Source organism: Oreochromis niloticus, linkage group LG22, assembly GCF_001858045.2.
Source record: "Oreochromis niloticus isolate F11D_XX linkage group LG22, O_niloticus_UMD_NMBU, whole genome shotgun sequence".
In the NCBI taxonomy this organism is placed as follows: domain Eukaryota; kingdom Metazoa; phylum Chordata; class Actinopteri; order Cichliformes; family Cichlidae; genus Oreochromis; species Oreochromis niloticus.
The window spans coordinates 22,164,343-22,191,384 of record NC_031985.2 but is presented as its reverse complement, the minus strand read 5'-3'; the positions used below and the strand labels follow the sequence as shown (position 1 = coordinate 22,191,384).

General features: G+C 42.5%; 2 protein-coding genes and 1 long non-coding RNA gene across 34 annotated transcripts in view; 1 reads left to right on the top strand and 2 right to left on the bottom strand.

The window, feature by feature from the left end:
• The window catches only part of clasp2 (cytoplasmic linker associated protein 2), a 60,693-nt gene extending 53,885 nt beyond the window's left edge, over window positions 1-6,808 (bottom strand). For 8 of the 32 annotated variants that reach the window (XM_005478583.4, XM_005478589.4, XM_005478595.4 and 5 more), the window contains exons 1-2: window positions 5,839-6,807; window positions 340-418 (exon numbers count right to left, since the gene is read on the bottom strand). In XM_005478583.4, the coding sequence (XP_005478640.1) occupies window positions 340-418; window positions 5,839-6,036 (277 nt within the window). In that variant the 5' untranslated portion in view covers window positions 6,037-6,807. Of the gene's footprint in view, window positions 1-339; window positions 419-5,838 lie in introns of all 32 variants that reach the window. The other 24 variants (XM_005478594.4, XM_005478586.4, XM_019350506.2 and 21 more) reach the window with 6 other exon arrangements.
• A 308-nt stretch (window positions 6,809-7,116) lies between these two features.
• On the bottom strand, window positions 7,117-21,948 carry fbxl2 (F-box and leucine-rich repeat protein 2). Its single transcript, XM_003444050.4, has 14 exons — window positions 21,367-21,948; window positions 18,042-18,103; window positions 14,550-14,604; window positions 13,860-13,934; window positions 13,540-13,634; window positions 12,919-13,083; window positions 12,687-12,813; window positions 11,024-11,098; window positions 10,771-10,901; window positions 10,411-10,471; window positions 10,252-10,296; window positions 9,958-10,014; window positions 9,627-9,839; window positions 7,117-9,298 (listed from the first exon to the last, which is right to left on the bottom strand). Exons 1-14 carry the CDS (start codon window positions 21,394-21,396, stop codon window positions 9,191-9,193), a joined length of 1,299 nt encoding a protein of 432 aa, XP_003444098.1. The 5' UTR covers window positions 21,397-21,948; the 3' UTR covers window positions 7,117-9,190.
• Window positions 21,949-23,966: 2,018 nt separating this feature from the next.
• Window positions 23,967-26,690, top strand: LOC106098141 (uncharacterized). Its single transcript, XR_001224269.2, has 3 exons — window positions 23,967-24,056; window positions 26,044-26,098; window positions 26,242-26,690. It is a non-coding gene; the product is annotated as an uncharacterized LOC106098141 (long non-coding RNA).
• Window positions 26,691-27,042: the final 352 nt, after the last annotated feature.

The following is a 27,042-nucleotide window of genomic DNA, read 5'->3' as shown; positions in this document are numbered from 1 at the left end:
GAGCTACAGTGGGCCTAAATATAGAGATGCATAATAGACACGGAGTGGTGCCAGGCTGCGGGGCTGCTGGGTCTGTCTCAGAAGAACCACAAAGTGGAAGTGAGAGACAAAATGGAAGGACATATGTCAAAATACCGAAGAGTCACTCAACATCTAGTGAAACTGACTGCTATATTGTTTTTGTTACACTTCTGAATTCAAAAGGCCAGGCAAACACACTTCCTTGACTAGCGATTGTTGTTTAAGATAAAAGAACAAAGAGATAAAGATCTGTTTGCAGTGAAACTTAAAAGGACAACTTAAAGAAAATGAAGCGTAGAGATAGATAAGATATCTCACCTGTGCCGAGGTATCCTTTAAACCGCTCTCCCAAGCGGTCCACAAATGCCCCACAGATATCTATCCCCAACAACGCCACCTACAAAACAGAATAAGAAAAATCAAAGAGTTATAGCAGGCCACACACAAAAATGATTCTATTATACATATCAATACACAGTCCGTTTTCTACATCAGTGACAGCAGTGAGAGGAAGAGAAAGGGGAGGAGGATTACATTCGATTCTGACATCCTGAATATTTTTTAAAGACCATTGAGGTTGTTTATTGAGTTTCTACTGACTCAGCAGACAGTTGAGACTGTGAATGATCATTTTTCCATATTGAGAGAATCAAAATTTTGCCCCTACTCGCTTTAGAGATGTAATTTAGGCCAGTCAGGCATTTTCTGAACCTGTCCAAGTCTCAGCTATATCACAAACACGAGAGACTACCAACAGAAACAGAGTACAAACTGGACGTAATTTATTCTAAGCCGCTTAAGAGTGTCGAGGAAAAGAAAAATAAATAAAGACATTTTGGACATTTTAACGGTGTTGAATGAACATATGTAAACCCTCCAACCTTTCACCAACATACAGTACAACCAGGGCTGTGCACTTCATTCAGTTTAAATTGAAAGACCCAATTAAAAGACAACTTAATACACTTAAATAAAGTTTATTATTTCTTCAAACTATTTGAGTTTGCGTCTTTGATAATCATGTTCTGAATATCGACCAACATAACTGTGATTTCTCCCACAACCTAGCAGCTCCAAATACAACTACTTGCTTTTGAGAACTGATGATACTCGAGCAACCTCTATGTTTTGGTGATAACCCCAACATGGAACAAAAAAAGATCTCAAAAAAGACTGTGATAATTTCATCACACAAATGCTTAATGAATGGTGACAGGCTAAGGCTCAAAACACGCTTGAATTGTAATGTAGATTCTGTCGTTAACTCAGAGCTCAAACCGAGACAATGAGTGTCGTGTTTAATGGCTAACACCTTGCCGTTTCAAAGATAACTGCATGTCAACAGCTGCGACACTCTTGGTTATGCAACACCCAGTCAGCTGTGTCCTCTTTAAACTACCTGCATAACTGCAGCTAATGGAGGTGCACACAGATCTGCATTTTGAAAATCCGGTTAAAAATGATCCTGGACAGAAACATAATGACTGAAGTCACATGCGGAATAGAACCCGATGGCACCATTATTTTGGTGTAGGATTGTGTTCTCTAAAGTCACCTTTAATAGTCCTTCCAAACTCTTCTCCACGGCCTCTCTGTGTTTTAATTCACCTCAGAAGCAGAAGAAAAACTGGCCTGCGATATGATTCTTAGGGGGAAGGTATACAGAGTTGTGTCTAGCAGTGGAGATGAGTTTTTCCACTGTGGTCCTGACTAGGATCACATGCGCTGTGCTGCTGGAATGCTTGTTTTGGCAGTGCTGTGGTAAAAACTGAAGTGAAAAAAAAAAAAAAAATTAAACATGACTCTCTGGACTCAGTAGGGGAGTCAGACTGCAGTTTTTCCCTATTTTAGTCAAAGGAAGAGCAAAGGCAGGTATCTACAGAAACAAAAAGGGGAGCGATGAGGAAAGCATGAAATGGGGATGAGGGCCAAGTCATGACACACAAAGCAAAAATCACCTGGAGAAGAAACACAAGCCCTGGGTCAATATGATGACTCCCTCATACTGACCTAATTTACAGGGAAGGGGGTGGCAAAGACAAGAAAAACACCAAGAAAAAGATGAAAACGGTAAAGGATGGAAACAGCCCCTGGGCCTCCCATCCCCCTCTTCCACTCAGCACCCCAACGAGCTTGGTGCCTATAACCATATGGCATCTTCAATGGGAGAGACAGAGGAGAAGACAGAGTATGAGAGAAGGAAGGGACTTGACATGAGGAAATGCTGGAGAAAAAAAAAGCCTCATTTCTGAGAAGATTCAAGTCAGGTATGCCCCCAAAATACTTAAAAACCCTATACAATAAACCCTGTGCATGTTTTTTAGTAGCACTGACACCAACACATTTTCTGTATCTCCAGATTACAAGATTTAAAATGACGGGGGAGCTGAGGTATGTTGGAGAAAAGAAAAAAACAAAAACAAACTGCAAATATATTTAGTGCAGTATGAATGGCTCTTTGTGAAGGCCCAGCCTGCTTAGCCTGCTAATACGCATACCAGGTACAGGTTTTACTCTGGATTCCAGTAAGGGTTAAAGTGAGTGTTTGATTGAAGAAGAAAAAAAAAAAAAAAAAGTGTCCAACGCTCATAGAGAAATAAAAACAGACACTCAAACCATAAGATTATAGAACAGACAGTTAATAGAAACTGCTAAGAACTGCTCACAATTTTTGGTAAATGAATGACTGTTTCAGTTATTCATCAAGCACAGATGCTCAACACCAGCTGGCTCCAGAATCTTCTCACACTGGTCGAGTTACATTTAAATTATAACATGAATTCTTAACAGAGAACAGTGGTAAGGCAATAGAAAAGGCCGCATATGTACCGATTATGTAACGATTTGACCAAGCTAATAAGCAACTGCAGCTCTACTCTGAACCATTAATCCAGTGATTATAAAGAATAAAGAAAAGGCCCAGAAGCAGATTTAGACCATTGTCTGATCCTGCTCCTCAGAGCCAAGCTACTGTTATGGACTACAGTTCGACAATTCCTGCAGCTGCTTCCCACAAAAAGCAGTGATCAATTCCCTTCACTGGACGGTGTTTCCTGTGAAGCACCTGCAGGAAGAAGCCGACACAAAAATAATTTTATTGCACAATAACAAAAAAAAAAATCTGAATTGGACAGCCCCAAGTAGGGATCTGAATCATAAATCTCCAAGTTTATAATTTCCTTTACCAATACATGCAGCTTTATCTGACATGTGTTGACAGCGATGTCAAACTCAAGGCAGCAAAGTGAAGTCAGATAAAAGCATTTTCTATTGACGCTGTGTTCAGGCTTAAATATAATACAATGGGTTCAATGAAGTTAAAAACTGGTGTAGGCCCACAGACTGTACATGACAGATGGACACAGCCACAAGAACATCACTTGCTTGTTTCTGGACTTATTTCTTAGACGAGGCCAAAAAGTCCTGAGTTTCATTTATTAAACCTGGAAAACTGTATGCTAACACAACTGATCACACAGCAAACCACATTAATCGTCAGATAACGCATCTTGAAGACACAAACACCACAAACACGCGCTTGAGGTCCACATCAGTAACATTTCTCAGGCCCATAGGTCACTGCTTGTGTAGGTCTGCTCCCTATAACCTCTAAGCAAAACTGATAATGACACAGGTATTACTTAAATATTACCAAATACCATTCCTTATTCTAACTGTAGACTGTGGTTATGTTTCTGTAGGCGTCTATCCTAAAGCATAGACTGTAAATCATAAGTAGATATAATATATGTATATTATTATTATATTTATATTTAAATGTATACTTATCTTATTTTACTGTTTATCGTATCAAGATGTTTGTTATACCATATAGTATTTTAATTTTCGCTACATACTATTCCACCTATTAAACGTATTTGCCTGTTGTACTTAACTTTATTTTTACAAAGTTGGGGTAAATTAAGCTTTTCTTATCTTATCAACGCAACCTTTAGTGTGTGGCATCTCTTACACTCCATTAGACACAATTACACAAATCAAAGTGTTTGGACAGAGGAGTGTGGATCAGTTTGAGCAGTGATGGGTCATATGGACCTGCTCTCCATAAAGGCAGCATGCAATATTAATATTCTCTCTTCTATAGGCTCTCTAGCTTCTGTACTCTTGTGTGAGCAAAGTTGATTTGCTATTCTGTCCACACAAACACACACACAGAGAAGAAGCAGAAGAGGAAAAAGATGACATTATTGAACTGATCAATAAGAAAAGGAAACAGTGAAGGGCACACAACTGCAGCCAAGAAACAGAATATTTTTTCCATTACTAAGAGGCACTTGAGTGTGACACTCTTTGTGCCTGAAAGATGAGTATCTCTGAAATTTATTTGTGGGTCTTGAGTTGTGTTTTCCACTCACGCGTAGCCTGTGTCTGACTCTAGTTCTTGTTTCCTTAAATGCCTCCTGTATTCATCTCCTCTCTTCAACTCTTTATCACCCCCCCCCCCACCCGCAACTGCTGACTCAGCATGTTGCTTACAGCTTAAGGCCTTCTACCCAACAGAGAGATCATGAGCATTGCTAAAAGCCTGCTGTATGAAGGCCTCTGGGGCTCCCAACTCACTTGCACATCAGTGCAAAGTGACTGATCTGAGCTCGAGTTACTGGCTGTGTCATCTACATAAAAGAACAAAACTGAACAAAGAGAGATGTTAGCTTATCACAGCCACAAGAGATAAAAAAAGGCTATAGCACCATGCAAAAAGATTCACTGAGCATTTCTCTTCAGTATTTTTAACAATAGCAAAAAAATTCAGCTTATAAAAAGCTTTCTTTTTGAACATCTATCAGGGATACTAAGCGGACAATTGGTGAAAACTCCACAGCTGTTTTTGTACAGTGCTTCTCACAATAGCGATTTCACTATTCCTAAAGTTTCCATGGTACTAAATGGAAATGAATATAACAAGTTGTGTTTAAAAGATCACAAGACCAAAATGACAAAGTCCAGAACATTTTCTTTTTCTAGCTGAGTGTTGTCAAATTAAAACTCTCTTCAAGAGGTTCAGATGCTTCCTTACGCTGAACACACAATTTCCACACTCATACAGACTTTCTGAGTCCTGCATATCAGTGCAGATGAAACTAATCAGTCCAAAAAGTGACTTGAGAGTAAGACTGCAGCATGGCTTTAAAAGGGATTTCCAGCTGTTATGACTTGCTGTCTGGGCTGGTGTGATTTGCTGGCAGAAATGTCACATTCCTAACTCTGTCTGCAAACCAGCACATTACACACAAAATCCAGGACTTAAGCAAGGAAAATACTGCGAAAATCTTGAAGAGAGAGGAGTTCAAAGGAGAGAGAGAGAAAATAAAACATGGATCATAACAATGAATCTTCCAACCCCTCCCCCATCCCATCCAATGCTCCAGCAGTCTACCGTCCTGACAATGGGTCTCCTTAACACAGACACACACAACCAAAACAGCAGCACAAACCCAACAAACCACAGGAATGCCCCTCAAAAGCACTCCTCAATGCCTGGGTTGCATTTAAAGATGTCTGCCTCTTGTGCTCCAGGATTAGGATAACTTGGGTGTCATAAAGAATCACAGAGCCTTCTGCTTCTTGCCAGCGCTTTTGTTTGAATTTTCCAGTGCACACGTTAATCTCAAAACATTAGACTTGGGTCTTCTTCATATCGTTAACAGGTCTTTAAAAGGTTTTACATCATCTTTTGAAAAATATCTAAGTAAATTTCAGTGGTGTCTCTTCCCAGGTACCAGGCAAACCAGTGGAAAACAATTCATGAACAGGCCGAAGGAATGGCTCATACGATGACAGCTCAAGCTCTCTCACCTTGAAATTGCTGGAGTTCACCCATCCCGTTAACTCGTCTATAGTCTTGTCCAGCCGGGGCTTGTCCTGCTCTACGTCCGGGGAGCGATGCGGATCATTCAGATAGTCAATAAGGTCCTGTCCGACCTGCAACCTGCGGGTAACATCTTTCTGCACTACCTGCTGGTAAAAATAGTCCATGTTGTCATGTTCCTCCATTGGGCACTCAGTGCCGTGCGGCCAGCCTCTGAAGCCGGCCGGAGACAGGAGACAGTGGTCGGTGGGACGGGGTGCAAAGGACTCGAGATGGGAAGTGTAAACCCTTCAAGGGACAGAGACACCGTGCAGTCTGGACTGCCTCTAACTGATGTTTAATCATCAACGTACAATCCCTTGCAAAATATATATTTGTATAGATCAATGTAGCATAGAAATCATCCCTCCACTTTATACGTTACGACAAAGACGAAGCTGGCTGGTTTCCTTATTAGATACCGTTAGCTCAGAGGGAACTTAAACTTGGCGAAACTTCGGGAAACGAATAACCGCAGTGGCCCTCAGCCGGTTCCTTTAATATAACATCAGAAAAAAATAGCAAATATGCTTGGCTGTTATGCTAACAAAAATAGCACATAGAAAGCTAGCACGGCCACCCAAACAAATATGGACAGCTTCACAAAAGCTAGCTCAGCTAGCTAACGTCAGTTATCCGCAGGCCTCAGTCCGCTGCTCTATTCCATGACCGCAGGCTTTAAAGACGTTCAACGGTCAGCTCCGTCCGGGGCAAAGTTGCACCAAACTTCCACAACAAGAGCTCGGCTCCAGTCCAGGGGTCTCTGATTTCTCTTTGACCCAGGAATAATCGCTGCTGCCGTTAAAGCTGTTATTAGGCGCTGAAAGCTGCGCGTTGCCGGGGACTGCAGTTCACCAGGAGGCGCAACCGATCAACGATCAGGCCGATGGGTCTTCGGGCACTGCACAGCCAGCCTGCATAATGCCTGATGTAAAATGTAAAATGAACAAGTGCACTGTGAACCACATCCGTACTAAAATAGGGAAATATATACGCTTATTAACTTAAGATATATTGTCATTGCTTGTGGCTGGTTAATTTCTATTTTCTGTTCTAGAAACGATAAACAAAATTACTGTCTACGTGTGGGCGTGTCCGCTGTCTACACGGCCCTCTGCTGACATCTAGCGGCGTCACGCCTGCACAGCCTCTATTCAAATTGCGACAGGTTACTATGAAGTAGGTCTTTCAGATACAAAACAAAATCTCACACTGCAGAGACAAAGCACAGTTACTATTAGTCACCTTTATTTATTTATTTTTTAAATTTATTTCTTTTTCTTAAACATAAAACTGTTAAAACAGCTGTCAAACAGGGCATTAGTATCACAGCCAGTCGAGTCAGCTATGTATCTCAAATCCATCCAAGTCTTCCATCTGGTCTCTCTTGTTTCAGTCCTATCCATTGTCCTGCCAGTCTCCCCAGTCTTTGAGCACTTGGCACTACACGACACTTATCAGTCTCTTGTTTAACACGATATTAAAAGCTGCTTTTGTTTTGTTGCATTTTCAGTGCGTGAAATGATGGTGTTCATGCCCCGTACGTGTGTAATCAGGCATGACGAGACATCATGTTGAAATCCTGTTGATCTAAAGGGGTGCCTGTATAGAGTAAAATTAGCTGTTGGTTTGTGGGGTGTGGCGGGATTTCCAATCTCTGCATTTCAAATTACCCCATCACATATGTTTTGTAGGATTAGATGAACCAGAATTTGTCAGGGATCAATTACATACATAGACCTGTATAACAAACTAACTGCAAATTATTACTCACGTGATCCTTTACGTCTTGATGACAGCCAATTCATTTATGTTTCTACATCATCTGTAAATTAACATTTACACAAAGCTAGACTAAATTAACCTCCAAGTACATAAATTCATGTGATTGTCAATAAAGTTGAGGTGCCTTTGTTCAGTCTCACTAGCGTCAGCCCTGATCCAGACAGACACAGCATAAATCTGAATAGTGGGTGTCACAGTCCAGTTTAAAAACAGTTGTATCAATGTTACTAACCTATTCAGAATCAGTTTAGTAACTGTCTGAATAGCAGTGGGACTGGAAACCTACCCATGTAAACAAGTTAGTCTGTGGCCGCTAACCTAATTGAGGTTGTAAACAAATGCTTAAGTAGTAGAGTAGAAGCTAGAGCACAAGGGCTACTGACAGGAGGATTGGATAAGGGCCTGCGAGCTAACGTATCCACGCAGTACATGGGAGAGGCCACTCATCCCAGCAGCATACAGTGTCAATATAATGCTTTTAGACACCAAGGGTCTGAATCATAGGTCCTTTTTTTTGTAACACAGCAACAGTTTTTCCTTTTACATCTCAAAAAGAAACACAAGCGTATCCTCCTCTCTGAATAGACAGGCATGGACAATTACAATAAGCACTGAAAAAAGAAACCAAACAAAAAAAAAAAATATTGGCTTTCCCCAATTTTTGAGTGAGTTGCCGTAAATCTTTTTGCCCCCTCTCCATTGCAAAACATTCTCTGTACAAACAGAATTAAAATGTCAACAGAGGTTTCCCAGATGCACAAATATGTCACATGTTCCACTTTGTACTTCCCGTTTTGTTTTTTTTCTCCAGGACTGCAAAGCTGAGCCAGCTGTGCCAGAGCTTCACTGTTCGTATCCAGAAGAACCTGTGGATTTTACCCACAGTGCAGCGCTCCACTGCCTCCGTGCTGTGCGTCTATTGGTCGAAGCAGAATGAATCACAGGATGGTCGTGTAGATGTGTCATGTGATCGGCTGAGATGATACCTCTCCACAGAGAGTGTTCAACATGACAATATCTTTTTTCTTTTTTTTTAAAGTTTGAACATGAAGCGCTGTAGTTTCACTGTTTCACCCTCCCACCCCACCTGCAGCTGTCCAGATGCAGTCCTTTACCCCCGCAGGTGGGGAGTCAGAGATGTGAGGGAGAGCAGAGTGGAATGGAGAACCTGTTCTGGTCTTCACGATGAGAAAGAGAGAACGAGACAGAGACAGAAAAAGAGAAAAACTCCGTCCATCCGTGTTCTTTCCTCCACCCTGCCACGCCGTCACCCGGGGGGCTGCTGCACTGCTGATCGGTGAGCAAGAGGAGAGAGAAGGGGCGGGTTCAACTGATCAGGGATCAGCGGCAATCGGTCAGTGTTTTGATCAGTGATCAGGAGCAGTGAGTGGGTCCAGCCCCCTCTCTCCCCTATGCCTACCCCATTTCCCCCACCCCACACCCCCACCCGACATCAGCCCCCTTCTCATAGCAGCAGGACCTGTAGACAGAGGTGGCCCCCCTGGCCCTCCACTGTCAGAGGATGATGCAGCAGCGGCACAGACGCTGGCCACCTCCATGTACAGAGGGAGGGGGTGTCACGGGGGCAAAGTAGGCATGGACTTTGATCTCTGGAAGGTGGGCCTGTGTGCGGGAGAGATGTGTTAATACAAAAGACCAAAAATGTACAAACCCCTCCCCCATAAAACAAACAAAAAAACAAAAAAACAAAACAAAACAGAAAGACAAGGAAAAAGCACATGCTCAGGACTGCCTTCTGTAAAATATTTTTAGAAATGCAACCCGCTTGTGTACATCGTGAGTGAGAGTAGTATTGATTTTTTCATCTAACTCTCAGCGAGAATGCTAACAAGCACATTTTTCAAAATGTCAAGCGATTCTTTTAGAGCTCCGCTCCGATCCCCAACAAGAGCTGAAAAGCAGCATGTATTTTCCCTTCGTGCCCACTGACCCTGATGCGTTTGATGCCTGCCCGGGTGACCTGCTGACAATCGTAGAGCTCGATGCGCTCCAGACGGTGGCAGGTCTTCAGGTGCTCGAGGGTCACGTCAGTGATGAGGGGGCAGTTGTCCAGCTCTACCACGGTGAGGCGCTCTTGGCCGCACGTACTGCTGCTCAGAGCTCTGATGCCATCGTCTGTGATCAGCTCGCAGTGGGACAGGGACTGCCCAAGGTGCAGCAGATCGGGTTAAAGATGCGCAAATAGAAAGATTAAACCTCACACAGCAATGAAGACGGGCTGAGAAAAAAAGCTGATACAGTATCAGACATTGTTTGCTTACCAGTGCTTGAAGCCGAGGGCAGTGGATTGACAGCTGAACCAGGGTGTTATCTGTCACCTGAGGACAGGCCAAGCTTGATTAATGTACTGTTCTCACATGTCTGGGGACAGCTGAGAGGATCAGTTCAAGCATTAGCAAACATGTGATATCGTGATCATATCTCATTCTCAGTCCCAGAACTCTGTCACATCTTCTATGTCACAACTTCTACTTTTTGGCAAACGTCATTTGACAAAAATCATGTATGATGACTTATGATCTTGGGAGTAGGTGAGGGAACTAAAATGTTCTTACCAAAATACATTCTTCTAAGTCCATTTTTTCAAGCTCATGACAATTCTGTGAAGACAAACAAAAGGTTTTGTGAGAGAAGTTTTTAACTAACCTCAGAACACGGCTGGCATAACTAAAGGAGATAAGAAAACATAAGCAAAACAGCAAAATGAAACTTACTCTGGCCAGGACAGTGAACCCAGCGTCTGTAAAATGGGAGCATCGTGCAGCTTCAAGGATCCTTAGACAGACAGACACAAAGTTTGGGAAGAGTGTTTTTAACATTGTGAATAGCAGCAGCTAGTCTGAGGAAGGGATAATGAAGATCACTGGAGAACACACTGAACTGGTCAACAGATGCAAAATATAAGACTTCTTATGCACAAAATGTCTAATATTTTGCCTGATTTGTTTTTTAATAGCTGAATTTGGTTGAGAGCCTCAAATACATATCATTTTACACCATTTTTTGGAAGCAACAGCAGTCATATTTCTTGGATGTATGAGAAATCTTGTGAGACGGATGTGTGAGCTTCTTACTTAAGTCGGGCGCAGTTGAGACCCAGTGCAGTGAGAGAGGCATCAGTGATGTTACTGCAGCCAGACACACAGAGGTTCTGCAGCTTGTGGCATCCTCGGCACAGACTGACCAAACCTTCATCCGTTACTTGCTGGAGGCAACAGACATAAAAAAAAAACTGATTACAAAAACACAAAAGGCATGCAGAGCCTTAGTCATGCATTATTATCAGTTGCTCCCGCTCCGCATCCAACAACCAAATGTTTGTCTTACTGTGCAAGACTGCATATTTATGGTGTTGAGTTCTGGGCAGTGTTTCTGAAGGTGTTTCAATGCTCCGTCGTCCAGCTGGGTTAAAAAAAAAAATCATTAATCAAGACATGTCTCATAAGTATTTTGACTCTGTAGACAACTGCAAAGTATTTAAAGTCAAACAATCAAGATGTGACTGAAGTTCAGACTTTCAGCTTTAATTTAAGGGGTTTAACACAATTATTTATTAAGTGTTGGAAATTAAAGAGGTTTGTATACAGCCCCACCCATTTTCAGAGGCTCAGAAGTTATTGGACAGTTAACTGACAAAGATTTTCATGGACAGGTGAGGCCTGTTCACTCATTATTCCATGACAAGATAAACACATAAGAGCTGATTCTAAGTGTTGAAGTTGCATTTTGCAGCTTTTTACTGGAATTCTCAATATAAGGTCCAAAAAGATGTCAGTTTATTTATTTTAAATGAGGATTTCATGAGGCTGAAAATCAAAAAAAAAAAAAAAAAAACTTATAAGAGACAGCAAAAACTTCAGGAGAGGCCAAATCAACAATCAAAATTGGATATTCTTCAGTAGCCATGTCAGTCACCTGATCTCCACCCAGCAGAGCAGCTTTTCAGTTATTAAATGCAAAACCGAAGGCAGAGAGCATCTAGTGCAGGCAACCATTCACATACAAGTATTAAAAAACAATCCTCATATTTAGAAATATGATAGTTCATTCAGTTACTTTTGAAAATGAGTGACTGTGTATGAAACAGAAGTAATTCCTAAACTATTAATACTATTAATGTTTTCATTAAAGAATTAAAGCTGAAATCTGCACTTCAATCACATCTTGACTGTTTGACTTAAAATCCACTGTGATGGTGTACAGATTTGGATAATGACAGAAAAAAAATGTTGTTGTTGTCCAAATACTAGTGGACCTAACCATACGGGCGAACAACTCATTTAAACTAAAATGCGCCCTAATGAGGAAACACTGCTCACTTTCTCCAGTTGTTAATACCTCTGCCAGAGGGGGAATGTAATTGACTTGCTTTGTGGATTTGTTAGCAGGCTTATTTAAAAAGTTATGGAATGAAAGTGGTGCTACCTAGCCCAACAAAGAGGAAATTAAAATTTTGGGTCAATTTGGATTCAGGATTTTTATTTTTTTAATTACTATAAGAAAAATCCAATCGTTGGGCATTATATCTTTAAATTCACATCAATTAAAAATAAAATGATGGACACGATCTTGATGTTCTCAGTAAAATACGGCAAACAAATCGAGATCCGTATATCTTTCTCGAGACTCAGTTCAGTCTCATCACGTGTGACTACTGTCCTCTGTGAGCCCTCAAATGTGGATACACGGATATTTCACGACATTTTTCCAAGAAAGATACATACACAAGACTTGGGTAAAAAAAACAAAAAAAAAAACAGCTGATCACATTTTAGTTCTACACAGGCATCGGGAAAAGAAGATACCAAGAAACAAGCAAATTTCTATCCCATCAGCTCTTTTTAAAAGGCTTTATTTTAACACTGTATAATGACTAGGTGAGCTTTTTTGTAATAATATGATAATTGATTATACAAAGGTGTAGAACTACTTTTAAAAGGGCCAAAGAAGGCATAAAATAACCTGAAATAAAGAAAATAAATGTGCGTACCTGTGTGCAGCCTCTGAGGAACAGTGCTCGTAAACCAGCGCAACCTCTAGCGAGGGCCTCGATGCCATCGCGCGTGATCTGGTCACACCACGACAAGTTCAGCGTCTCCAACATTCTGCAGCCATCACTGAGCATGCGCACACATTGCACGATAAAAGAGAAATATCAAGTTAAAGACAGGTGAGCCCTTGTGATTTAAATACCGCAGCGAAAACAAGTGTGTTGGTGCTACCTGAGGGCCTTGAGGGAGTGGTTGCTGACGGACACGCAGGAGGTGAGATCTAGGTGTTTGAGTTTGGAGCAAAACTTGCTGAGGCTGAGGCAGGTGCTGTCTGTGATCTTAGTGCAGCCGTTAAGGTTCAACACTTCGATGTTTCTGCAGTTCTGAGCAAAAGTCCTGGAAAACAGGTGAAGCATGGAAGAAGTGAGGTGGAGGGACTTCTTTCTGACATTTTCACATGTTTCTATTAAAAAGCAAAAAAGCCTTGCTTTGCAAAGAAGAGAAAGTATCGGTTAAATCTGCTGCTTACAGAGATGATAGAAATACATTATGAGATCCAACAATCTCATAAAGATATAAAAATTAAACACCCGTGGGGTTTTCTTTTGTTTTGTTCGTTTTTTGTATGTTTGCACAGTAAAGTGAGCAAAGGGAAAATTAAAGGGAATTACAGTTCTTTGCACAGAGTCCCCTGGGAATGTAGACGCAAACACGGGGCTGAAACTTTAAATATAATCACACAGGGACCAAAACGGAAGTAATCAAACCAACAAAAGGATGTTTGTTGCTAAAAATCAAAGCAGAAGCACGTTTATTATAACGGTACATGTCAGAGGGTCAATGTATTCTCACTTCATTGAGGCGTCTCCAACGCTCAGGCAGCCCCTCAGGCTGAGCTGCCTCAGGAAGCCTCCACAGCGCTTTGAAATGTTCTCCACCACCCGGCCCTGAGGGATACACGGACGGACAGACAGAGAGAGTAATATGACTTGGGCTACGGGACAGGGGATCAGCTGTGACGTCACAGTCGGCACCAAAGCCTACTGACCCAGCACTAAGCCTTGGACTAGATAATGCTACTCAACAAGCTCTCATGTCCACACACACACACAGGAAATGCTCAAAACTCGAACCCTTCCCTAATTTTTTTCTCTTATGAACACGACCCTCACCTCTATATCCGTCTGGAAGTTGAACAAGTCGATCTTCTGCCAGTTGCTGCCATCTAGGGCCAGGACGTTCCACGCCTGAGAGGGTGACAGACAGGTTGAGCAAAGAGACAGAAAAATGGGTCAGACAGAGGTGGAAGAAGGTGAACTGTGACTTTTTTAATCATCATGCAGCTACGGGTTTGTGTACACATAAACAGTCTCCACTGTCAGTCCCTGACCTATCTAATGTGAGGGCTTCCTGCTCCTCTCTCTTTGGCGTCTTTGTAAACTGAAGAAGTTACATAATTAAAGATAGTCCGATGTAAAATAAATACATGAAATTTAACAGGAAAGAGATAAACTGCCATTATAATAATATTTGTTTTGTTTACATGTTACATAGCAATAGAAAACCTTCCTTGGGCTTTGTCACAGGTAATAAAAGTTTAATTTGAAGCTGTGGTATGAGAGGCTGCCCCAAAAGCTCTGCATTCAGTCAGTGGCTTGTAATGATAATTCCCACAGATCATTTTATAAATCACTTTAAGCTGCAGTTCCCTGTGGCTAGGCTGTGGTTCCCTTTACACAGAGCCAGCAGAGGGCACCATATTATACATTTTTCTAGAGAATTCAGTAAGTACAAACCAGATTTACCTCCTTTTTAATAGTAAGGTCTTAATTAGGATGTGGTGTTGAAAGGGAGGCGCTTACCTTGGACACCTGGGCACACCGGCACAGTGTCACCACATCTAAATAGGAGAATATTCTAGAAAGAGAGACAAAGAGGAACATGAGGTTTTCTCATATCAGTGATCATATGATCATACTCAGATAAGGAGCTCTGCTCAAGCACATGCTGGAACACCTTATTCTTTCTTTGCTGCTAGTGAAAGTATGTTTTTTTTCTTATGTCTGTAGGGAACAGAACAATCTGTGGTGTTTGGCTGGTAGGCCCATAGACAGGGAGTGTTTGAGCTATGGGCTGGTCAGCCACAAAGGGCCACATGCAGCAGGCTACTGGGTCAGCTCAATCCATTAATCTGCCAATGAGTAATCTCTGGCACTCAGACAAGCAAGGCCACCAAAAGGCCGGTACAGACAGAGATACAGTATGAGCATGTATAGAAGGGCACACATACACATACACACACACACACGCACACACACACACACAACGAAGCCAAATACCTCCTGTCAGTTCTTGTGATAAAATGGTCTGTTAAATCTCACAGAAGTGACTTAAAGGGAAAATCTTTAGAAAATCTGAGGTGTTAAGAGAGCTGTTAGTGCCAAAGTTTTGAGTGCAGCTGGGGTCTGATTGCCCTTTTAACCCTAGGAAACAGGAGCTGGCCATTGTTTCCTTCAAACAGACACGGACAAAGGCTGTGTGTTTTGATGTGTGTTAGGCCAGGGCATGTCAGGACGAGTCTGTATAATCTATACAAGAGTCTGGTGTCACAGAGTACAAACATCATACAATAGACAAAGCAACGTATATGTGACTTCCATGCACTCTCACGCAGGGTAAACAGATCCTGGAGTGGTTGCTGGCAGCCAAGGGGCCGACCAATCAAGCTGATCGTGCACATCGATCTCCTTCCTAATAACTGGTTAATGGCCGCGATGCTGACCAATGATTGATTGCCCGTTTTAATCAACTACAATCTGACTTTCCACTATGTGTGTGAGAGAGGCCTCTTAGTAACCACAGAAGAACTCGATTACTCACACTCACGGCGAAGCAATCAATCAATCTGATTTGGTGAGTCCTGTTAACCTATCTGAAGTCTGTAATTGGTACCAGCTGAGAGAGACTGCTGAACACAGATAGATCATATTACCGGCAGGGTAGCACTGACATGGACGTTTTCTCATAAGACACACAAAAGAAAGTGAAGGACGTGACATAATACAGACAAATTCAGAGCAACAACACCATGAGCATGGTATCTTTTTCCACTTTACTACACACAGGAAAGCAATAAGGGCGCCTTTGAATGCAGAGCACGAAATAAGAGAAAAGCCTTGGATCACTCTATCAGATCCTGCCTGGGTGTCCCTATTTTTCGGACAAGGCACATAACAGGATTTTCATGAAGCACACTCCCATTTGTTGTCACCCGGCCCTTCAAGCATGGCTAGAAAAGGGAGAGTCGAGCCTTCGCCATAAAGTCTGGGACTGGTTGTCATGGCAACAACTCAGACATGAATTTAGTGGTAGTGGAGAGGGTGCTGAGTCAGTGCTTCTGGGTAAGAGGACCGTGAACCACCCCGAACGCTCCCTTCTCCAGGGCTTGTCTGTCAGACAGGGTTCTTGGATGTCACACAGTTTTCACAGTTTATATCTGCGCTGCGCTGGCCTACATAACGGCTGTTTACAAGTGCACCCACTAAGACGCAGAATGCTGCACAGGCAATTCAGGCTTGCTCACTAGTGATGCTCTGTACATAAACGGCAACGCTAATAAGAACACAAATTAACAAAATAAATAGCCACTACTCCACGAGCTGCATATTTTCCAACGTGTAACACATGGTGGCATACTGCAGCCGTTATAAAATATGCATCTTGGGTTAATCTGTAATTAGAAATTAACCACAGGCATGAATGTGAGCACATTTGGCTCTCTGCCCATGGTGTACCCTGCCTGTCACTCCATAACAGCTGGGAGAGGCTCCAGCGACCACTGCGACCTAATTTGGATAATTTTTTAAGAAAATGTATGGACGACCAACCATAAACCGGAAAGGCTAAAAAATATAGCTCTTAACATCAGCTTATTCAGATCACTAACCCTGCAAACATGCTGGTGCGGGCCCAAGCTGTGTAGTTGTGGATGAGCTGTGGGGCAATTGGGTGTGCCCACACAGGGCTGACAGGTGTTTTGTTCTTTGGGGCCCCTATTAAGGGTTTTCTAGTGGCGTACCGACTATGGGGTTGCCCACAGAAAACCCATGTAGGCTCTATGTAGGTTAGCCTGTGTGATCCATTGCAGTTTTGCCCCTCTGGGCCCTATAATGGTATTATATATAACTTACATAGGGACCCAAAGGGCAAAATTGCATTTGGCCCTGTGCGGATACACTCAGTTGGGCTTCGTATGGTATAAGTGTGGATTTGCCCTCCCCCACACAGCCCCATATACCCACTTTGGGCCCGCATTGTTTATTATCAATAATGTGCCAAACAACATACAGGCAAATATGACTATTATGGAGAACACGACGCACAGAACATGTTTTATTACACTGTCCGAAATATGTGGCTGCTAGAAAGCAACTGATTCAAAACCTCTGTAAAATGGAAGTGAAACTACACATTTTGACTAACTAATAAAAGATCGCTGGTTCAAGCTTGGAAAGTGACATAAATCCTTTGGGGTCTGGATCAGGAAGAGTATCTCTACCAAATTAACTAGGTGGTTATCCTTTGTGAGTAAAGCAGTGGCTAAAAGTCATGTTTTTTCTTAGAGAAACATTCTGGTCCACACTCAGTACCAATTGGTGGCGTATTATGGGCAGCCAACAATGAGCCTTGGGAGTGGCATGAAATGTGGGGCCCTCTCTTCCAGTCTTTTACTGCAGCCCATTGGGGCACATCTGGCCCCCATAGTGCAGGGCTAATACATGTTTTTCTGACCACCAGTGGAAGTGCGCTGGTCATAATGGGCGTGCTGGGAGCGCGTATGGACCAGCAGAAGAGCAGAGCACTGCGGAATTCCCCACCAGCTATGACAAAACTATTTATAGCTCACTTACAGAGACATACAGTTTGCATAGGCCCAGGGGTGTTTCACACATGCGTGCACACACGCATGCACACAAAAACGCAGCTTTCACAGAGTGCACAGCGTGTCATGTGTCAGCAGAGATATATGCAGGTGCAACCCTTTCCATTCCACATAAACGAGTATGAAGGATGAACATGGGTGACTGCGCGAGTGATGTCAGATTAATGGGTCATGTGCAGCTGCTGTGGGACAAAATATTGGTCTGTAGGTCACACACGGCTAAAAGAACCTTATTTCAGGCTGGTGGCTGACAAAGATCATACTGAACACACAAAGGCACCTACAGCACCGCCAGAGGCAGAGCAAACACACACCGTTCCAGGCTGCTTGAGCTAATGAGTAACCCTGACCTAAGCCCTCGTCCCTGGGTGTGTTGTGTTGTATGTTGTGTGTCTGGTATAATTATTCTTACCTAAGAAGAAGCTCTTTGGGGAGCTTCTTATTAATGGGGGCTTCATCGCTGTTTGAGAACACCTGTCGAGAGATAAGATAAACAGTAACAATGAGTGAGTGTCTTTATGCGTGTGTGTGTGTTGATGTGCAGTGATATGAAAACATTATCATCCTCACAAGATTGCTGCACTAAACAGAGCTAAACTAAGCCCAGGAATCACATAATTTTATTTCACCAGCTCGTTATACTTAAGAAAAGAAATAGACCCCTGCACAGTTTACAGCTGCTGCTTCCGTAAGCTATGCTAATAAACATGCCAGAGCTGCATTTGGATTTCCATGTCGCCTCCTTACAAGCTTATAATTCTGTTAGCCTGGTCAGCTTGTTGGCATGCTTATCTCAATTAGTCTACTCGCTGGATGTCTGGCCATCTGCTGAGTGGGACACACACACACACGCACACACACGCACACACACGCACACTCGCAGGTGATTCCAGTCAAACCTCTCTGTGTGAAGAACAGAGGCAGAACATTCGAGATCAGGTGGGCTGCATTCAGCCATGAATTTAAATTACGGCAAACACCCACATCCACTGTGCCTCTGCAGACACGCATCCTGCCAGTGATACACTTGTATCCTCAAAGGCTCAGAAGCTGTAGCTAATGAGGGGGGACTCCCTGCTGTTGAACACGCAAACACAAACACCGAAATCTGAGAACACAAAGGGGATAGGAGGAGAGGCACGAGACGAGCAAAGGTTGATTCTGAAAATGTCTCAGCTGTAGTCTAGCCCCCCCGACGACAGACGCAACCTCCTCGAAAGAGAAAGCAGCAAAAGGAGAGGGAAGAGGTGAGGAAGACGATACTGAGTGACAAAGGCAAGCCAAAGGAGCCGTGCTCCAGTCAAGAAGTACTGGAAAAACACGTCTAAAAGTCATCAGAGTGGAAGAAGACGAGGGAGGAGGAGGGAGGAAATGCAGGCCATTTCAGAAGGAAGTGGGGTCAAAAAAAAAGAAAAAGAAAAGGAGAGGGAGTTGGTCCAGTCAAGGTCCGGCAAACGATTAACTAAGCTGGTTTGAACTTTAACATCGCTAAGGGAACAACACAAAAGTGTTGTTGAAGTCACACATACCAGAAAAACCTCTGCCATCACTGAGGCCCACATGCCCTCGTACTGAATAATGCATCATTACACACTCATCTGAGGCTGTTGAGTAAAGCATGCTGTCATTAACTGTAACATTAAACTAACTGCAAACTTAAAACATGCGTATATCTATTGGTGAATTTAATAGCATTAGAAGGAATGCAGTGAAGGAGACCTGTGGATGGGTATTTGCTGTGGAAGGCTGCTACCTTGACCAGGCCTCTGCTGGGCTTCCTGATTAAATCAAGGTAATAAAAATCAGCATGTACTGACTGACAGGCAGGCAATTTGACCTGTCAACAGACAGCATGTTGACTCAGTGTCTCTGTAAAGCTGGGGGGGGGGGGGTGTAGTTAGACTAACTCCCCCTAGCTTAACTTAGCCTTAAATCCAAACCACATCTGTAACACATCACTCACCTTTGACCTCTCCTCCATCAGTCTGAGGAACGCAGGGAGGCCATGATGGAACCCACTGGGCTCCACACAGCATTACGCTAACATAGAGCACTCACAGAACAATAATATCATTCTGTGGTACACACACGGTTTACTGTGTAATGAGATCAGGTTTGAAAAATGTCCAGAAATTCAAATTCATCCTTTTACATTACAGTCAAAACAAGTAAAACAACTTAGAAAACAACCTGATACTCCAATAATCATCCTTATCAGAGTTCCCACCTCAGCATTCTGGTGCCCTTGCTCCCAATGCAGGAAGAGCACCTTTCCCAAACAGGAAACTCCTCTCTGAAGTCATGCTCAGTATTCCTAGAGAGGGTGCAACAAGCCTAACATGCAAATCTGGTTTAAAACGCCTATGGCATGTCAAAAAAAGACGCCCATGAAGAAATTAAGACTTGGATCGAGTGTTGCGTTCAATTTTAGGCCTGCAACACAACAACAACAAAAGCCATAAAAAGGACTCGATCATCAACTCGTCTGTTAGTTGACCCCCTTCCCCTTTCTTCTCAATTGGACACACCAGCCTGCTTCTCCACTGTACACTGGTTTCATGCTAAGAAGCTTAGAAGTCTGCTGAGAAATCCATTGATATGGCAACAGACACACGGGCGCTACTAACGCCGTCTGTTCTGATTCACTCGCACGTCAGCACACATGTTCCTACTACTGACAAAAATGTGAACACCTGACTGAGGGCGTCAAGTAGCATCAAGTCAACCCCTAAAGCATCTCAGCAATGTGTGAATAATAACTCCTAATAAACAAGGCTTGCATCTATGGGCAGCCATAACCAGTCAAATGGGATGATTATGGTTTGTACATAAGTGTTAATGCAGCAGTACATGGTGATTATTGCACCACAGGTATGCAAAGGTTTATGAACAAAGTAATATACTTGGAGATGCTTTGGTTTGTAAAACATAACGTTTTACACTACACATGATGTACTTTTTTTTTTAACTCCACAATTTTCACATCAAAGTTTGTGTTCTAATAAAATTATCACGGCTCAATTATTCAGTAATATCTGAAGTAATGCAAATGTGTTGCTTTACTCAAACCTGCTACAGCACAAAAATGCTGCACAGGCGTGGGTAATAACACCCAGTAGTACCACACATCTTGCTCATGAATCCAACTAAAAAAAAACCCAACAACTTCAAATGATGATCCTGAAAGCTCTGGTGCTTTTACTTTTTATTGCCATGTAAATATGGATAAAGTGATGTGGAGATGCACACCATTCATCCTATGTAAGTCTGATTACTTCTTGAACACAAAGGCCACCTGTAGTGGCACCTGCCCATCACAGGTATTTTAAGGAGGCTTTAGGTGTTTTCATTGCGTGTATTTAACAACAATCCATCCTCTCCATCTGCAGCCCCCCCTCTCTGAAAGCCTGTAACCTCAGGCGCCAGTGGCAGCCAGCCTCGGCCCTGATATATTGACTATCCTCAGCCACAGCCCTCCTCCTCCTGTCCCGCAGTCCTGAGCTCCATGTTGTCGCTGTCTAGTGGTGCGGCAGGACAACAACAGGATTTCGGATTACCCTTGACCAACAAAACGCCTCAGCTCCTGACTGCGTGTAAAATTAGGAGCAGAGCACGGTCGACCACACACGCGCGCGCACGCAAACACACACACACACTTTGCTTATACAAGCCCATGACTCCCACGTCTGCTAGAAACAAACACTTTAACCGTTGGTGGTCCACTCCCTCTGTCATACCTCGAACCGGCCCTTGGTGATACCGTTCATGTCTGCGGCGGCACGTCCCAGCTACACGCCGCGCAGAAACCACTCGAGTCGTTTGACGGTTATTGTTTTTGTCGCCGTTTTATTTTTGGTCGGTCGGAGTGTAGGAGCCGAGCTGAAGCTGGGTCTTCACACCCTCCTCCTCCTCCGCCTCCACCTCCCCCCTGAGCCGCCAGCGAGGCTCCTGTACTCCGGGTCAGTGAGGTGAGGGTGAGGGTGGTGGTGGTCCGGGGCGGCCTGGGGCAGCGCTGACACTCGACGTCTCGAAGACCAACGGATCCCCAGCAGCCCGTCTCATCACAGGGCTACCAAAATAACAATAATAACATGGACGGTCTGTCAAGTGACTTCACTTCCGCCTCTCCCTTCATCGCTTCATCGGCGGTCAGCTGGCCGCGGATCGCCCAACTTTGCTGAAAACACACGGGAATTGTTAGGCCGATGTCCGCCTTCACTCGTTGCACCGCACGGTTCCCGCAGCGGACGCGCGTGTGGCGGCTGACACGAGCGCTTTCCTCAATGTTTTCTGTTTACTTGCGGGGAAGGGGGAGGGGCGACGTGACGTCATTGCTGCGGGAAAACCACGCGTGGTCGATTTGTTTTGATTGTGGGCCTTTTGAAGGGATTTGAGGAAGGGAGAAAGAAACCAAATCATAACTGATTGGGGCTCATTTACCAGCACAGGCAGAATTTTAATAAAATTTATTTTTTTTAAAATCCAAAAGGGACGGAGGGGGGTGACCTGATACGAACCTGTGGGTTTGCTTAGAGGGAAGGTGAGAGCTCCACGAGCGTTTCTGCTGTAACACAGCCTGTTTCAGGCACACCTGAAAGATACACACCCAAAGCAGTCTGGGCTGAGTCCTTTGTCAAACACCAGTGCCAATAAAGTTTCTAGATAGTACAGAAATTAAGTAATCGTCATGTTATTATAAAATTATTACTATGTGGCCAGCATGTGTTGGTCAGTTTAATCTGAAAACGAAAAACCAAAAAACGATCCCCCCAGTAGTTTTAAGTCATAAGAATCCTATTTTTCAGTACATTAAAATCCACGCCCCTATACATACAAGTGATCCAGTTCCTATCCCTTGCACAGACATATAGGCCTATTTTTTAAGATAAGATAAGATGAAATGTATTTATTTCACAGGTTGTGAAATTCATTTATTAGAAAAGCCAGTCACTAAATGCAACGTTTAACAAAATACTATATAACTCAATAAAATATAACAAAACAATTATCTTTGTAAGGTAAAATTGCATTAAAAACAGTTTAATTAAATTAAATAAAAAGTTAAATTTAATTAGTATTAAAAAGTAACACAGAATAAAAACAATCATCATTATTTTTAATTAAATAGGCCCGCCTTTTAATTAAAAAGAACTCAGTTATTTGATGTAAAGTATAAAAAGATCATGATAAGCATTCAAATTTTACTTTCACTTCTTAATTGAAACTGGTGATTTGTTTTTATTTACAATTTGAATGTATGACCGTTACAAATGTCAGAGCTTTTTACATTTTTTAATTGGTTCAGGTATAAAAACAACTTTGCAGGTGTTCTCCACCTCCACGGCTAGAGGGCGCTCTGATGCAGCTGGCCTAACCTCTGTTATCCTAAAAGTAAAACATGGACAGCGTCAGCATGTTCACTCCACTAATACAGTACAGCTCTGTGGAAATTGGACTGCGCATGCACAAGGATTTGGGATGTATCTTACTCTATACGGATTCAGTTAAAATGTAACGTTTATATTCAAGATTTAATAAAGTTACATTAAATATTTAAACTGAACTATTAACGTTTACATTTAGATGTCAAAATTCATGTTTAACATTTAATTAATATTTAGATGTAGATGTAACTATTTGTAAATGTAGGTGTAAATAAGGTAACAATGTTTGTATATAATGTTTTGAGCGTAATATGCAATTAATTTTAGCATGCTTAAGTTTACAATTAGTACCTTATAATAAGTGCAGTAAAATTATAATCACCAGAGTATTTAAAGTTTGATTACCTACTTTTACTACCGCTGAGTACTTGATGATAGACTATGATATAATAAATATAAATATTTATTAACATATTGTTTAATAGGTTTTATTTCTTTATCAACATATATGTTTATATTAACATATAAACATCACATATCTGATTGGGTAACAAGTTGGGCGACCTGCCTCATGTCCACAGAGCCTCAGTGACTGTGTCTGCAGGCTGACTGTGTGACAGTATAACGGGTATTTTTCTTTACAAAGTAAATGTCAAATGGAGCAAAAGCACAGGTGTAAACACACAATCAGTCATGTCTGTATTCCAGTTAGTGGCTCTGGCTTTACTGTGCCGTGAGGTTCAAGCCATGACCTTAGCATTTAGCTGGTACAGCTTGTCAATAAAAGTGTGAAGACTTTCCCTGAAGGCTTCAAGGCCATTATATTTTGAATCTGTCAATTTCTTTTAGCCCTGTGGCCTCTACTTAAAAGTATTTTTTTAATGTTAGAAAGGTTTCTTATTACCAAGCTGTAAGGAATGTTAGTTTTTTTCTGAGTTTTATTTTGTGTGACAGCCCCAGGATTGGCCCTATCTCCTCCTTCCCTGGTTGAGTGTTTGTTCCAGGAAGTCAGAAGGTGGTGCTGACACCTCATCGGTGATGCAGTAAGTCAGGCTCATGAGCTGATAAGCCTCACTCTTATTTTCTTGGACTCTGCTTCATACACTCGCGCACTACATTGCACCTCTGAACTTGATCAAAGGTAAAATTTCTTTTAAATTTCAAAAAATGTCATTGTTGTGTTTAGTGTGACACAAAACACTAAAACATATTATATACTGTATTACAAAACAAACTCAGGTAGACACAACTTTCATAAAGTTTGACCAAATATGTAGTTTTTCATCTTTGCGCCACCCCATACCAACACATTGCTCAGTAATGAGCAATCTCTCATCGACAGTCAATTTAATTAACTCCCTTCCTTGAAAAATCCCACGCCCTTCTCCTCCTGACTCGGCTGTGGATGGCAGCTCAGTGTTGAATGTGTCCTGCTGGTCGCAGTGACTGCATTGATGTCAAGCAGCACGGAGCCCGTCACACACACAGTCTTTCAAGTGGAAAATGGACCTCAGCTGTTGATGCAGTTCTTTTAATTTTATTTACATACATCATATTCACAAGTTTTCTTAACCATTTTCATTGGCGTTGAGAGCATTTTACCTTCTTTATTTTGTCTTCTTGTTACTCTTCACAAACCTCTCTTTAAAGAAAAAAAGGTATTAAAAAAACATATTTATGCTTATAGTACTGTAGCTTGTATGCTAATTTTATGGTAGCTTTACTTTAATGGAGAAAAACAGAATATCAACCAAAAAGAAAAATATAAAAATCCAGAAAAAGTTCATTACATAAAGTTGAAAATTGAACTGCTTGTCATTGAGTGAAATAAGTATTTGATCCCCTACAAACCCACCAGAATTGAGCTCCCTCAGATTATAACCAATCAATCAATCAATCTGGGATATTCTTGATCCTTGAAGAGTCCTTATGTGCATAAAGCACACCTGTCCACAGAATCCAGTTTGTCTATTCTAACCTCTCTACCTCCATGGGTGAGACCAAAGAGCTGTCAAGGACGTCAGGCACAAGATTGTAGACCTGCACAAGGCTGGAATGAGCTACAGGACCACCAGGCCTTGGTGTGATTATGGAAAAATGGAAAAAATATCAAATGACCATAAATCACCCTCAGTCTGGAGCTCCATGCACCATCCCTACAGTCAAGCATGGAGGTGGAAACGTCATGTTTTTGGATGGTTTTCTGCTAAAAGTATAGGACCACTTCACTGCATTGAAGGACCAATTGACGGGGCCATGTATTGTAAAATCTTGGACAAGAACCTCTGTCCTGAGGATGAGTGGGTGGGTCTTCCAGACATGGCAATGACCTAAAACACACCACCAAGAAAACAAAGGAGTGGCTAAAGAAGAAGCATGCGAGGGTCATGGAGTGGCCTAACTAGTCTCCAGAACCCAGTCCTGTTGAAAATCTGTGGCAGTAGCTGAAGCTTCAAGTTGCCAAGGGGTATGATGTCAGTAAGAGGCGATATCCCTAATATAGTTATCTCAGGCACTCAGCTCTGGCTGTGAGCACAGAAAGCACAGCCACCTGCTGTTCAAACCTTCTGTTTGCATTGGACAGCCAATAAGAAACAGGAAGGAGTTAAGACAGCTCGTTTCAGAGAGGATGAACTTGAGGGCTGCACTTTAAACTGTGAATCATGCAAAGCCACTCTGACAGACTCCAAGAATAAAAAATATGGAGTTGAAAGTTAGCATAATATTTATTTTAAGTTAACCACCCAAAGCACCCTTTGATTTATATGAAAAATTATAAACTGTCAGGAACGTTTTCATTAGCTCTGCAGGAAGACACATTTTTGAAACGTGTTTTACAGGATGGTGGCACACAGGTACACACACACACACACACACACACACACACACACACACACACACACACACACACACACACACACAGAATCAATCATTTCTCTTGAAATAACATTTTCTTTGAATGCAGATTCAGTTCTGGCCTTTCAAAGCTGTTCCTGTTTGTCTGCTTCCCACCCCTCACTGGGGTTTTAGGAGACTGTTGCCATGGAGACAGAGCCGTACCTCCATCTGTCCCCGGCTTTCATTGGTATGACCAGAGATTTCCTCCGAGTCAATCACACACCTCCGTCTGGCAGGACATGTCTCACATGGGAAGTCAGCGGTCTCGCACATACTCAGAGGAATTGTGGTTGAGTATTCGTGTGTGTGTGTGTGTGTTTACTTCTACAGCACAGACTACTTAATAGGTGTGTCCTGGAAGTCCTGTGGGATTACACACCTGTGTGATGTCCGGACGAGCGTCTGTCAGAGTGGCCCCAGGACACCTGCAGCAAACATAATTCTCACCCGCTTCTCTGAGATGGTGCAGGTGTGAATCACCGTCTCTCTCCCCTCCCCTGTATGACCCCCGGTCATCCAGAAATAGCCCCTGTACATGAGTCAGGATCCCAGCCCACCTGATCTCTGCGTCCAACCCTCTGAAGAGGACATCTGTGACAGCATGAGAGGTGCATGAGTGCTGGCTGAAAGAATGTGACAGGAAATGTAGAGAAGAGTGACTGACATGGAAAAACATCAGTGGGGGGATTCAAAGCCAGCAGGCAGTAATGGGGGACTCCAGAGGGATACGGGAAACACGGAAAACTACGAAAATGGAAAACATGGGATGTGAAATAAAGATGTGAAAGAGATGACTAAGTGTGAATCTTCAATAAAGATGGCACCACTCCTTAAGGAATTTAAAAATCAAGTTTTTGAAAATGTTGTTGAGATTGCTTTACTTGGAGAAAGAGTCCTGTATTTGAGGGTTTACACATCGCTCCCAAAGTGCCTGTTAAAGTGTTTTCCTCTTTGTTTTCCCTTTTTATTTCTCTAGTTTAGACAGAAACAAAGTGAAATGGAAACAGTCCTCTGTAGTCTGGTGCAACTGATCACATTTACTCCTGTAATGCGTTGTTAAGTTGAGAGCTGCAAGTTTGTGTTTTATTTTGTTTTCACATTTTGTTTTAAATTCAGTTGAGTTTCAGGTAA